A 12,204-nucleotide genomic window follows, 5' to 3' on the forward strand; every position below is an offset into this window, starting at 1 on the left:
AGAGGCGTGAAGCCCCGACAGTGTAACTCCTAGGATCACTGGGACACTCAAACCCCCCCACCACAATAAGGTGGCAGCCCACGGAGGGGACGCGTGTGTGTGTGTGTGCGTGCGTGCGTGCGTACGTGCGTGTGTGTGTGTGTATGTATATTAAGTATCCTATTAATTATGTAAGAAAGAGAGAAACTGAGAGGGGGTAAGCATATTCTGACTTTTGGTCAGTTTGCTAGCGCCTCCACTTGTGAGGTGAAATGTATTTTTTAGTTTTTTCTTAGGTTTTTTAGGCTCTAATACATTTTTTAGGCCATTATTTAACAGTGATTGAACAGGAATTGGGAGGAGAGAGAAGGGAATGACATGCAGCAGATTCCCCTGGACATATGTTTGGAGTTTCTTAAACTCTTTTGGCGGAAAGTTACCGTGACCAACTGACCTGACCTACATGTTTGGGAGATGTGGGGGCAACCGGAGCACCCGGAGAAAACCCACGCAAACACGGGGAGAACATGCCAACTCTAACTGCTGCTCCACCGTGCTGCCAACGTTTTTTCCAATTGCGTTGGGATGGGATCTTTTGTCTAATTTGTCAATGGGGGAAGAAACTTTTCCTCTTGACGGAGCACAGAGGCTACAACCTACATGGGTTTGATTCCAGCCCTCGGTTCCTCTCTCGCATGTCTTTCTCCTTCTCTAAATATCAGAATCATTCTTAGATCTGCTCTTCACTCTTTTGTTTTCTCTTCAATCGCGGAGTTTTTCGCACTTTGTGTCTCGGCCTCCTGACTCACCAGAGCAGCGTCGGCTTCATACTTGGAGCGCAGCTCCTTGTAGGAAGTCTGGAGTGCGTCCAGATCTTCTTGGAGGGCCTTACTTTTCGCTCTCTCAGCCTGTATTTCAGCTACAAACGCTTCCTGGCTGAGGAGGTGAGCCACCTTTAGTTCCACAAAATCTTCTTGCAAAGGCTTCTTCTTCTTGTATTTCACATCGTTGTGAATCTTGGAAGCCATGGCCGCAGCTTTAAGGACTTCTGGATCACTGAACTTCTCTACTCTCTCAAGTTCCTTCTTTGTCTCCTTGCCCTTGTTGATATACATTTCTTTGAGAGCTTTTTGCCGTTTTAACTGGAGTTTTGTCTCTTCCAGCTCTGCCTCCAGATGGGCCAGTTTTTGGTTATCTTCAAACCTTCCAGCTTTCTCCATTTCCAGAAGGGAGCTCAGTCGTTGGATTTCCTCATGTAAGATATTTGGGTGTGCAGGAGGGAACCTGCCTTGGGGGTTTTGATGGACTCCCCTCCTCTCGTGGGGTCCCATCATTCCACTGTGATATCTCGGCGTATGATGAGACATTTTGTCCTAAATACGATCACTAAAACTGTCGATTGGTAAACTAACTGAAAAGTGCTTTGGGCACGTCTGAATGGGTCAGTAATATTGCAAGCAATGAAAAATATGCATAACTGTGTTACGTACAATTCTGCAGTTGATGACATCACAGACCTCATCGCCAGTGACATCACAGAGTCTTCCTTTACTGGTGGTGTGACATCATTCCACCACCAAATATCTCACTCTTTATTCTTATTCACATTCAAAATAGTCCATGATTCTCTTGTTTTCATCCCGTATGTCAGGGACATAAAACTCATTTCCAGATCAAAACTCTGAATGTTCAGGGCCTGTTGTGCCAGATCGTATTGATAAAAACCACTTAAATAGTTAAAGTATCAATAAATAGGTGTTTCAGCATTCAATAAGTGTTTCTTAAAATAACACCTTTAACATCTTTTCACACTAATCAGTCCGTCCAGGATTGTTTTTGTGGTTTTCTGCAATCAACATTACAGATTTTGTGGTACTAATTTAGAAATATTTGTAAGGAATTTTTACAATATTTGCACTAATATATGATGTTAAATGTGAACTTTTATTAATCGCTCTGTCGGTCATGGACTATAACTAAGTAAGGCTGAGACAGCAGCCACTTGTATTTGGCCACTTTTGAGAAAAAATGTTGATAAGATCAGAAAAAATGAGGGGATCTGTTGATTTTTGTGTGAATATTGCGGTTAGTTGTGTAAACTGGAAGGGCCTATTGCTATAATTTTGAGTATAGAGGGCCACATAAAAAGCTATGGTGGGCCAGATTTGGCCCTCGAGCCTCGAGTTTGACAATTGTGTCATATGTGATAATCTCAAGAATTTTTTTCAATATCTATAGATTGGGATGTTAATTTTGCTTGTTTAGTCAAATATGTATTTTCTTTTGCATAGTGGAAAAAAAAGTGGGGAAGGTATAATAAATTGATGTAAAGAACATGAAAAAGTAAAAGATAAAAACTCTAAATATTGATTTCTAAATCTTGTTGAAAGTTGGTTAGGATTGATTAAGCCTCGTTTTTAATATCAGGCTTAAGACTCAAAAATTGTAAATGAGTAACAGTTGTAATGTACTTGTAATGTGGCTTGTTTATTGTTGTCACAGCAACTGCCTACCAAGATGGCTGCCAGTTAAAGCAAAGAACGTTATAATCTATATTTTCAGTATGTTTATAGCTTTATAAAGACACAATGTAGTTCTTATTATAAATAGTTTTTCTCCATTAATTCCCGTTTTTACTTATATCAGTGGAAATGTTTCGGTGTTTGTTGTTTTGTTGGTGTTAGCTAAACGTGGTGTGTGGTTCTGTGTGTCGTTCCAAACCCCCCAGGCTCCGTTCCCACCCCTCACCCCGGTATCAGTGCTGACTGATTAAGACCCTGATCTCTGCTGCTTCTTGAACAGCGTTCACACCGACGGCGCTGCCCCGGCCCATGGCTCTGGGCTGGTTAAAAAGGCATATCGCCATAGCAACACCGCGCTTCCTCTGCCAAGGAATTGACCTGCTACTGACACGATCTTCCAGATTGTCTCTGCTCAGGCTCACAGCCGCTGTGCGGAAGCGGAGAGGCTCTGCCTGCTTGGTCTCAGATAGCGTCACGCATATAGAGCAGGGCGGAAAGCTCCTTAAGCTGAAACTGGTGACTTTAATACCTGCAGATCAAAGTTTTAAACCCAGCAGAGAGAAGAACAAGTAATAACTGCTAACATATCTAAATGTTAATGAGGTCTACTTGGTGCAATTAATTATCAATAACTTTAAAATGGGGACATTAGGTGGGAATGCAGACTTATGCTTAAAAGCAATAATTTGGCTTATTTGGCCTGTCAGGAGAAAAATGGAGGGTTCGTTTTTCAAAGTAATATTTTCAATGTTATTCACAAATTTGTAAATATGTAGTTCACAAACTAAATTTTTAGTTGGCAAGCCAAATACTTAGCTCCAAACTATTTAGCTAACATACCAACTATGTAGATTGAAGCTGAATGTTTATTAGCAGGCTAAATTTTTAGTTAGCAAGATAAATATTTAATTCCATCTAAAATATTTAGTTAGCAAGATTTACTTCTAAACTAAATAGTTAGTTTGATCTGAGTTAGTTACATATTTAGTTTTAACCTATAATTAGCAAGCTAGATATTTAGCTCCAATCTAAATAGTTAGCTTGTAGGCTATGCATTTAGTTTGAAGTCATATATTTATTTAGAAAGCTAAATATCTACCTTGACACAAAAATAGTTAGGTAGCTCTGAGAAAGATACATTTAGTTTAGCTCTAACCTAAGAATTGTTAGTAAGCTAACTATTTAGCACCAAACTGAATATTTAGTTAACCTCACTTACTTGAGAAAATATTTAGTTAAGTAGCTAACTACTTAACTTCAAACTAAATAATTAGCTTGCATTTAGTTTGCTGGCTAAATTTTTAGTTTGAAGGTAAATAATTTAGTTTTTGACTGTGTAACAAAACATAATTGTATTTGATATTAAAGAGAATCGTGTATTTAGATGGTTAAAAACAACATTCTGAGCATCATATAAATGTGTTTTTGGTATCAGATCAGTTCTTCCAGGCCAATATGGACCAAAAGCTCTTTACAGAAGATTTCAGGTCAGTCATTCCTGTTTAGTGAAATCCATCTCCTCCATCGCCTGCAGCAGAGGCCGCCTGGCCGGCTCACTGGCTAGCTGGATGGTTGGCTAAGTGAAACCTTGGCAACCCTGTGATCGCTCTGATGTGGGGAATTTCTTTTTTGCTCTCAGCTCCAATCCCGAGAAGTGACTCCAACAGGAAGTAACACATTAGTAGAACAATCAGGTTCCTTGTTGGGGAGCTTTGCGCGCCACAGTTAGCCATTAACACGGCTGGGAGATCTGATCTGGTCAGACAGATGAAAGGCTTTGCAGGTGGCGGGGATACGTCACTTTACCCTCTGGATAAATGGATATGTGTGCACATGCATTTATCTGTAACCTTTAGAAAAGCTGCTGCTGAAAACATCAGCAGGAATAAGACCAAACACAGCAAATAAAGAAGAAACAATTATGTAATATCAGATAAAAAATTTGGCTGTTTTGGATAAAATTACAAATAAACAAGATGTAAATAGTTCCTTACAAACTCAAGTGATCTAATCAAATATTAGTTTTTTGTTTATGCTGGAGAGAAAAACGATAATATTTACATAAATACTTGTGCTGTTGTAACTGGGTTACTAACCGTTAGAAAGCTTGCAAATACATACTTTTTTGTTAGATGAGATTAGACGCCGCTAGCCACAGTTAGCCGGTAGCTAACCGCAGACGATGCTAGTCTGTGTGAATGTAGCAATACATTGTGTATTGTAGATGTAGACAGACTGTAGATGTGAACATCAAGTGGACCAGAGACCGCTCCAAAAGCAGGAAGTGAACTACAGTGCAAGGCATTCTGGGTAAATACAACCAAAATAAATGTGCTAGCAGGAGAAATGGCTAATAGCTTTTAGCCAAAAATAAATTCTACAACCACTAAAATCTGACGCCTCCATTTTTGTTCACATATAGTGAAGAAGGAAGTTGTGCTCAGTTTCTTCTTCAGAGGTTTTCGTGTTGTTTCCTTCAGTTGTTATTAATGCAGCGCCCCCACAGGTGAGGAGGGAAACAGGTTTTTCAAACATTTAAACACTTATCCTGAAAAATGGCCAACATGCTGAAATTCAAGTGGGACAATTGAAGCAACATATTTCCCTCTAAACTAGCCTGCTTAGAGTTGCTTCTAGTAACTGGAACATTGATCAACATATCAATGATGACAAAATGTAATGTTATGCTGTTTTTATGACTTAATTTTTGTTTTCAATTCAATTCAAATGCAAAGATTCGAATTTAATTGTACATTAAACATATTTTTGTATTTTTATGATTTAAAGCACTTTAATCTGCCATTTTGTTGCTGAAATGTACAATACAAATAAACTTGATTGACTGATACAATATTAAAGAGAAGCTTGTATTTAGTACATACATGCAAATAGGAATAAATTGTATTCAATGAGCACATTTTTATCTTCACATCCAAATTTTAAAGGTTTTTACAGTGATATGCTGCAGTATATGCATTGGAAAATAGTAAAGTATTTAAAATAATCTCTCATATGCCAAATAGTCACTCCATGTGACATTTTGATGTTTGGATCAAAATTCAAGGTCAAAATCAAGATACATCTTTGGTATTATTGTTCCGTTATTGCCACATTAAATATACTTTCCTATAAAATATGATTTTTAAAAGTATTTGACATTGGGACAGTCAGGACTCTGTTTTTTGTCATCCTCCCACATGAAAAATCTCTTCGTTTGTTCGCCCTCCCCCGTCTCTCTCTCTCAGCCGTATGTGTGGCAGGTGGACTTCCTGTCTTTGTAATTAGAACCAAATTAGGTTAAACTGCGTTTCTTCCCTCAGCCCGCGGTCCGTGGAGAGCCTCAGCCCTGCACCTCCAGGCACACAGAATTAGCCCGGCCACACACTGGGAGCCTAATGGACAGGCGTGTACGCCGTGGCTGCGGCGGCACAACACCTCGCACCTGCACATATCACACATCCCATGCTCTCTCTCATCATTAAACATCGCATTATATAGCTGCTGCCGTGTTTTTGTGGCTGCGCAGGTGGAGCTGGGAAGCTGGGATCCGATTGGTGCGAGGTGGACTCCTTTATTTTGGGTGTGAGCTGAGCTCTAATTGAAGACTGATGGATTTACATTAATTTCCTCCACACACCTGCCTCCTTTATCTGCTCTCCGATAGCCGCGGCTCTGCTAGCCAGCCTCTCTATTATGAAAAATGGGCTCCCTTCGACACACACAACCACGGAAATCACTGTTACTCACTGCAGTTGGTGGCACAGGAGAAAATGTACCCGAGAAGCTGTGAAATTCAACCTGTTTGCCAATAAAAAAAACAGAACAAAACAGTGAAGGGAACAGGTGCAGCTCCTCTGTTTCTGCTGATGGATAAAATGAGCAGCTACTCCAAAAACCAGAGGATTCAGAATAAGTTTGTTTGGCTTTTCTCCAACATAAATAATCACAGTAATTAAGCACCAGCACCCTTCTGGACCTGGAAGGTTGGAAGTTTTGATGTTGAACCAAAGCGAGCGATAATCGGAGGAGGGGGAACCTGACCTAACATGAAATTTAAAGGCGAGGTGGTGAGGGGCTAATGGTGCTGTCAGGTGTGACTGACAGGGGTAACTGCTGACGAAGAGGAGGAGGAGGAGGATGAGCAGGGGAGTAAAAACAGAGGAGCGTAATGCATCCTCCGCCGGTTCGGGGCCGACCCCACCAGCTGGAGAGTAATTGCTGAGTTGGGGAAGGGAGAGCAGAACAGGCTCACATGATTGACTTGTCATTGATCATAATCCTAATTGCATCCATCCAAATCCCCGGGGTGTGATCTGTCTGCTGGGCGCACATGTGCACCATGAGTGTGTGCGCTTACATGTAAAAATGTGTAATGTACCTTTATGGATGACATCAGAGATGCTTAACGCTAAAACCCGTAAAGGATTGGAGAAATCTGGAGGTCAATGAGACACGTGTTGCTCCTATAAACCCCATTTATTCAATGCAAATAGGATTTACTGCCATGTGATTCTGGTAGATTTTACCAGAATATACCAAAAAATAATAATAAAATATAAAAATGAATATTATTCTAAAAAACAATAAAAATATTTTTATTGTTTTTAATTTAATAAATAAATAAAGAAATTTAGATAATATTTGTTTATTCAAATATTTTTCTTTTTTTTTTTACTAAAGAGACACATTTTTACATCTGGACAAATTATTGGCACCTCACCGTTAATAAAGAAAGAAAATGAATTACCATAATTACTGAAATTTGTCACAATTTTAATTTTATAATTTTTACTTCTTTATTCTGCGACAGACTGGCGACCTGACCAGGTGACCCCGTCTCTCGCCCGAAACGTTCGCTGGAGAGGCAGCAGCACCTCCAGACCCCACTAAGGGACCAGGGTGTTAGGAAATGGACAGATGGGTAGCTCTTTATTCAAATAATTTTTACTAAAGGAGAAATTTGCACAGCCTGTATAAGGAATGAACTTATAGACAAAGTATTATTGATATAGTATAGTATAGTATGCAGTGTAGTATGGAATGGCACTATGTAGTACAGTGTGACAGTGTAGCGTTGCAAAGTGTAATATGGTATACTATGATGGTTTACTACATAGGAGTATGCATACTATAGAATAGCATAGAATGGTATAGTATGATGTGGTACAGTGAAGTATTGCATGGTGTAGTATAGTTTACTACAACACAGAATGATATTGTATAGTATGGTGCAGCATAGTGTGTTATACTATAAAATAGTATAGCATGGTATATTTTGGTATGGTGCAGCGTAGTTAAGCGTAGCATTGTGTGGTATAGTGTAGCTCAGTGTGGTATCATATGGTGTAGCATAATAGTAAAGTATGGTATAGTGTATTATAGTACAGCATAGTAAAGTTTAGTAGAATAAATTTTACTAAAGCATTTGATTCACTGCCAGTGAGATAATAGTGAAGTATTGTTGCTGCAACATTATGAGACAATGTTTATATATTTTTAAGTTGTATAATTGTATGATATTGTAGAACAAAACTAAATAAATTCTTATTAGAAATTAGGCATGGAAATGCACATAGGTGTATTCTTTCGATAAAATTCAAAACTGATATTTGCAATGACATCATTAAGTTCCTTCCTGATGATTTAACTGATGGAAAGTGAGGTCGGTCCGTTGCTCGTGAACTCGTCAGCCGTGTGTTTTCCTGCGTCGCGGCGGGATTGATGTGTTGTTGAGTTGCAACATCGCACTGAGACGCTGACCTTTCTTTAATGCTCCGCTTTAACATTTGGCCAGATGAGATTCACATGCAGTCTGGGGGGAATGAACACAAAGGCCAACAACTGGAGCAGCGCTAGCTCTGCCAAGGCTAGTCGACCCCGCGACCCCAACCGGCCCGCTCATGTTCACGCCCATCCCTTAAACCGAGTCACTTTTGACTTTACCATATTTACCATTAATGGAAAGATAATTAAATATCACCATGTGGCACCTAAATAAGATCTGTTTTCCTTCTGTTTGGATGTGCAGTCAGAACTGACAGATTATTTCTCTCATCTTGTTTAAAGTAAGAAAGTCTGTCAGTGGAGACAGTAAATAATATCCAAGAGTTATTGACTAAAAACGAGCTAAAAACAACGTAATTGTTTAATGTTTAACATATATGTTTGTTTCATCAAGTCAAACTTAAGACTTTTTAAGACCACATGAATGAAATTTAAGACGTTTATCGCAGCAGAAATGTACAAAAGATGATAGATTTGCATTTTCACACGATGGAATAAAGCTAGCCTGCTGGTGTGGTTTTATTAGCAGCTAGCTACTGGAAGAATCAACGGTTCGACTCGCAGAACGTAATGAAGATGACTCGAATGTTAGCCTGAAAGAAAAGTCCCAGAAGGAAAAAAATACATAAAATATAAAAGATTGCAAATTGGAGTATAAGGAAATGTCAGGAAAATAAAAAAACACTAAACTTATGAGGATAGACACAATATTGTGACTTGTATTTGTTCTTAGTATGTTGTCTGATTAAGCTTGAAATTAGAAAATTTAAGACCTGTGATTAACGTATTTAAGGCCAAGTTAAATCCTAGGTAATTGAATTTCAGACTGTCATGACGCGCGGTTAGCCTGAACAATTTAAAGAGGGAAAGTTTTGGGGAAGGTAAACATGCTAACGGCCCGATGGAGAGAGTGGGGAAATAAGAGGAGCTTAATGTTGTTCGGCAGACAGAAGCCAACGCATCTCTTTAATGTGGCTCCCATCGGGGGGCTCCCGGTGCCCGCATCCCGCTCCCAGCATCCTTCAGAAGACGGCCCTGCCAACAACTGGTGCGAGCGCAGCAGCGTGCCAGCTGCCAAACATGACATTTGCTGGCTGGGCCGCTGAACCCCAGCGGGGGACATCTGCAGAGCCGCCTTTCATCCCCTCGCCGGGTACCTGTGTGGCCCCCGGCCCCTGAGAGCCAGCATGAATACACTCACTCTTCCTCCCAGCTGGGCTCCTCACAACCACGGCGAGCACACACACACACACACACACACACACATTAATAAGTAAATAAATGTGCATGAAGCCACACACAGACAGAAACACACAACAAACAGCTTCCAGCATCAACATCTGCAGCTCTGGGGGCCGCTTTTGTTTCCCCTGTTGTTTCATCATCAGGGGCTGGCAGGCAGGTTCTGCTGCTATTGTTGGAGTTTCAACCGCAGACCCCGTTTGCAGCAAGGGACGCCATTTAATCCTCACCAGAGGTTGATCAAATATGCAAATGCAAGCCGGGGCCCGAGTGGAGGCAGCAGAACGACACCAGCAGAGCGAGAAGGAAGAGCGACAGCTAATGATGGAGGAGGGAATGTTAGCCGCTATGGGCAGAAGGACATGATGGACTGTCTAGATATCCGCTTTAACCCGACTCCGGTCCGCTTTAACCCGACCCCGGTCCGCTTTAACCCGACTCCGGTCCGCTTTAACCCGACCCCGGTCCGCTTTAACCCGACCCCGGTCCGCTTTAACCCGACCCCGGTCCGCTTTAACCCGACCCCGGTCCGCTTTAACCCGACCCCGGTCCGCTTTAACCCGACTCCGGTCCGCTTTAACCCGACTCCGGTCCGCTTTAACTCGACTCCGGTCCGCTTTAACCCGACTCCGGTCCGCTTTAACCCGACTCCGGTCTGTTTCTCTAGAAAGTTCGGTTTGGTTGGGGAGGTGTGAATACGTAACAAAACGTCTAAAAACTTCGGTCTCGGTTCGGTTGAAGTGAACTCTCGTTCGGTTTGAATGCATATGTGAACGGCAAGCGGACTGGAGAACACCCCAAAAATAGGAAGTGGACTACAGCACAGGGCATTCTGGGTAAATACAATTAAAACAAATGAGCTAGCCTAGCACTAGTGGGATGAATGGCTCATGGTCTTTAGCTAAAACAAAAGAGAAATCCTCCAACCACTAAAATCTAACATCATCTTATTTTACTTTCACTGACTGTTGTCTTTCAAAGAAATTGGCTCATTTATTTTTAGTTTGAATACATTTTTGTAATTTTTAAGCAAAAACTAAGAAAGGTTTACAATTTTGTTTTTCAAATTAACAAAACTTTTGGTCCTAAATTAGCTCCATAGTAACTCACTTTTTTGCTACAATTCTGTCTGAGTGCCAGTCGGTTACTATGACAACAGAGAAACAATATGGAGTTTGTGCTATTTAAATACTTTGGATTGTTGTGGGTGTTAAATAATCCTAATCTAACCACCGATTATGGTCTTTAAATTATGATGTACCTGTTAATAACTCATGAATCAGCTGGTATTTGTTTTAGGTGAACTGTTCAGTTTGTTGGTTGTTAAATTGGTTCATTTATCAAAGCTGTTGAATCGTATTGCTGCTCTGCAGTATTTAACTGATCTCACTGCTCAGGACTCTGATGTGTGTTTCAGCAGAGCCAAGAGGTTCCTGTTTATCTTTCCTGTCTCTGTAATTCGGCTTGATCTCCGACCACTTGTTGTCATGAGCGGTTCTGTAACGGTTCTGCTCTCGGCTGACATCCCATTAGCCCCGCATTAGAAAAAAAAGAAGAAAATTTCTAATCACGGTGCCGCCGGGACGCCGGGACTCACAGCTCCTATTTCACTTAACCTCCAGCAGGAGAGATCAGACTATGCGTCTCAATGTTTGTCCCTAATTACCTCCCTACAGTGAGCTGCCACACACAATTTAATCCAATTTTCATCCCCTCTCATCTTTAACATCTCAGTCAAACATGCATGCAGCGGTTTATATTTACAACCCCGACAGTTCCCGCTGGAGCTGTAATCGCACATCGCATCAGAGGAATTGGATCAGCACTTTGTGTTGACACCTGACTCCTTCGGTTCCGCTTTGTGTTCAGGTTGGACAGATTAAACATGAAATAATCCTAATTTCACACCCCCAAAATGGTTACTGTGACTAAAACTAAATAAAGGCTACCAGAGAGTGGTTTAAAAACAATAACCCATGAGCTGGAGTGCTGAACAGTTGATATTTCGGTTAAATTGAATGATGAGTGTTGTATGCGTTGGAGTACCCCAAGGCTCAGTCCTGGGGTCTTTTATTTAATATCTATATGCTCCCACTAGCTTTATAGATTATAACAAATAAGATCAGTTATAACTATGCAGATGACACAGAGCTCTATACTAAAATGTCACAATAAATCAGTTAATCGCATAAGAAATTAAAATGAACTCAATAATTTCCTTTGGCATGATTCATCTTTTACTAAAAAAGACAAAAGTCTTCAGTCTGGTATTTTGGTCCCAACTAGCTCTTTTTGAAAGGACGACTTTGTTTACAGACTCTATAATTTACTTTATTTGTTGTTTCTGTTGTTTTGTTTATTTATTTTGGAGATTTATTATGGTATTACATTGCTTGAAAATGGGCTCAAAACAACAATATCATCGTTTATCACAATAACTTCTGGGACTGTTTATTGTGAAGCAAGATTTGTGATGTTGACAGAATGTTTTTTGTATTTTTTACACAAAATCATTATTGGATAACGAGATTTAACTTCCTCAGTTCTGCTTATTTTCAGTTGTTTTGTCTCTTTAAATCCAAATAATCTGCTTCTGGCCACACCTCCCCAACTGAACATTTACACTCACACTGAGTCGGCTGAAAACAGATGCTCAATTATACAACTGTACATCTTT

General features: G+C 40.4%; 1 protein-coding gene across 1 annotated transcript; it reads right to left on the minus strand.

The window, feature by feature from the left end:
* Positions 1-673: 673 nt before the first annotated feature.
* Positions 674-1,346, minus strand: LOC148152861 (uncharacterized). Its single transcript, XM_088002637.1, has one exon. The coding sequence runs from the start codon at positions 1,344-1,346 to the stop codon at positions 723-725; it is 624 nt and encodes a 207-aa protein (XP_087858763.1). The 3' UTR covers positions 674-722.
* Positions 1,347-12,204: the final 10,858 nt, after the last annotated feature.

The sequence above is a fragment of the Poecilia mexicana genome, unplaced genomic scaffold, assembly GCF_051168715.1.
Source record: "Poecilia mexicana isolate PSO_F unplaced genomic scaffold, ASM5116871v1 scaffold_22, whole genome shotgun sequence".
In the NCBI taxonomy this organism is placed as follows: domain Eukaryota; kingdom Metazoa; phylum Chordata; class Actinopteri; order Cyprinodontiformes; family Poeciliidae; genus Poecilia; species Poecilia mexicana.

Bases quoted from the DNA above. Each gene is read 5' to 3' on its own strand.
- LOC148152861 (XM_088002637.1), bottom strand. From the start codon at position 1,346: ATGTCTCATCATACGCCGAGATATCACAGTGGAATGATGGGACCCCAC.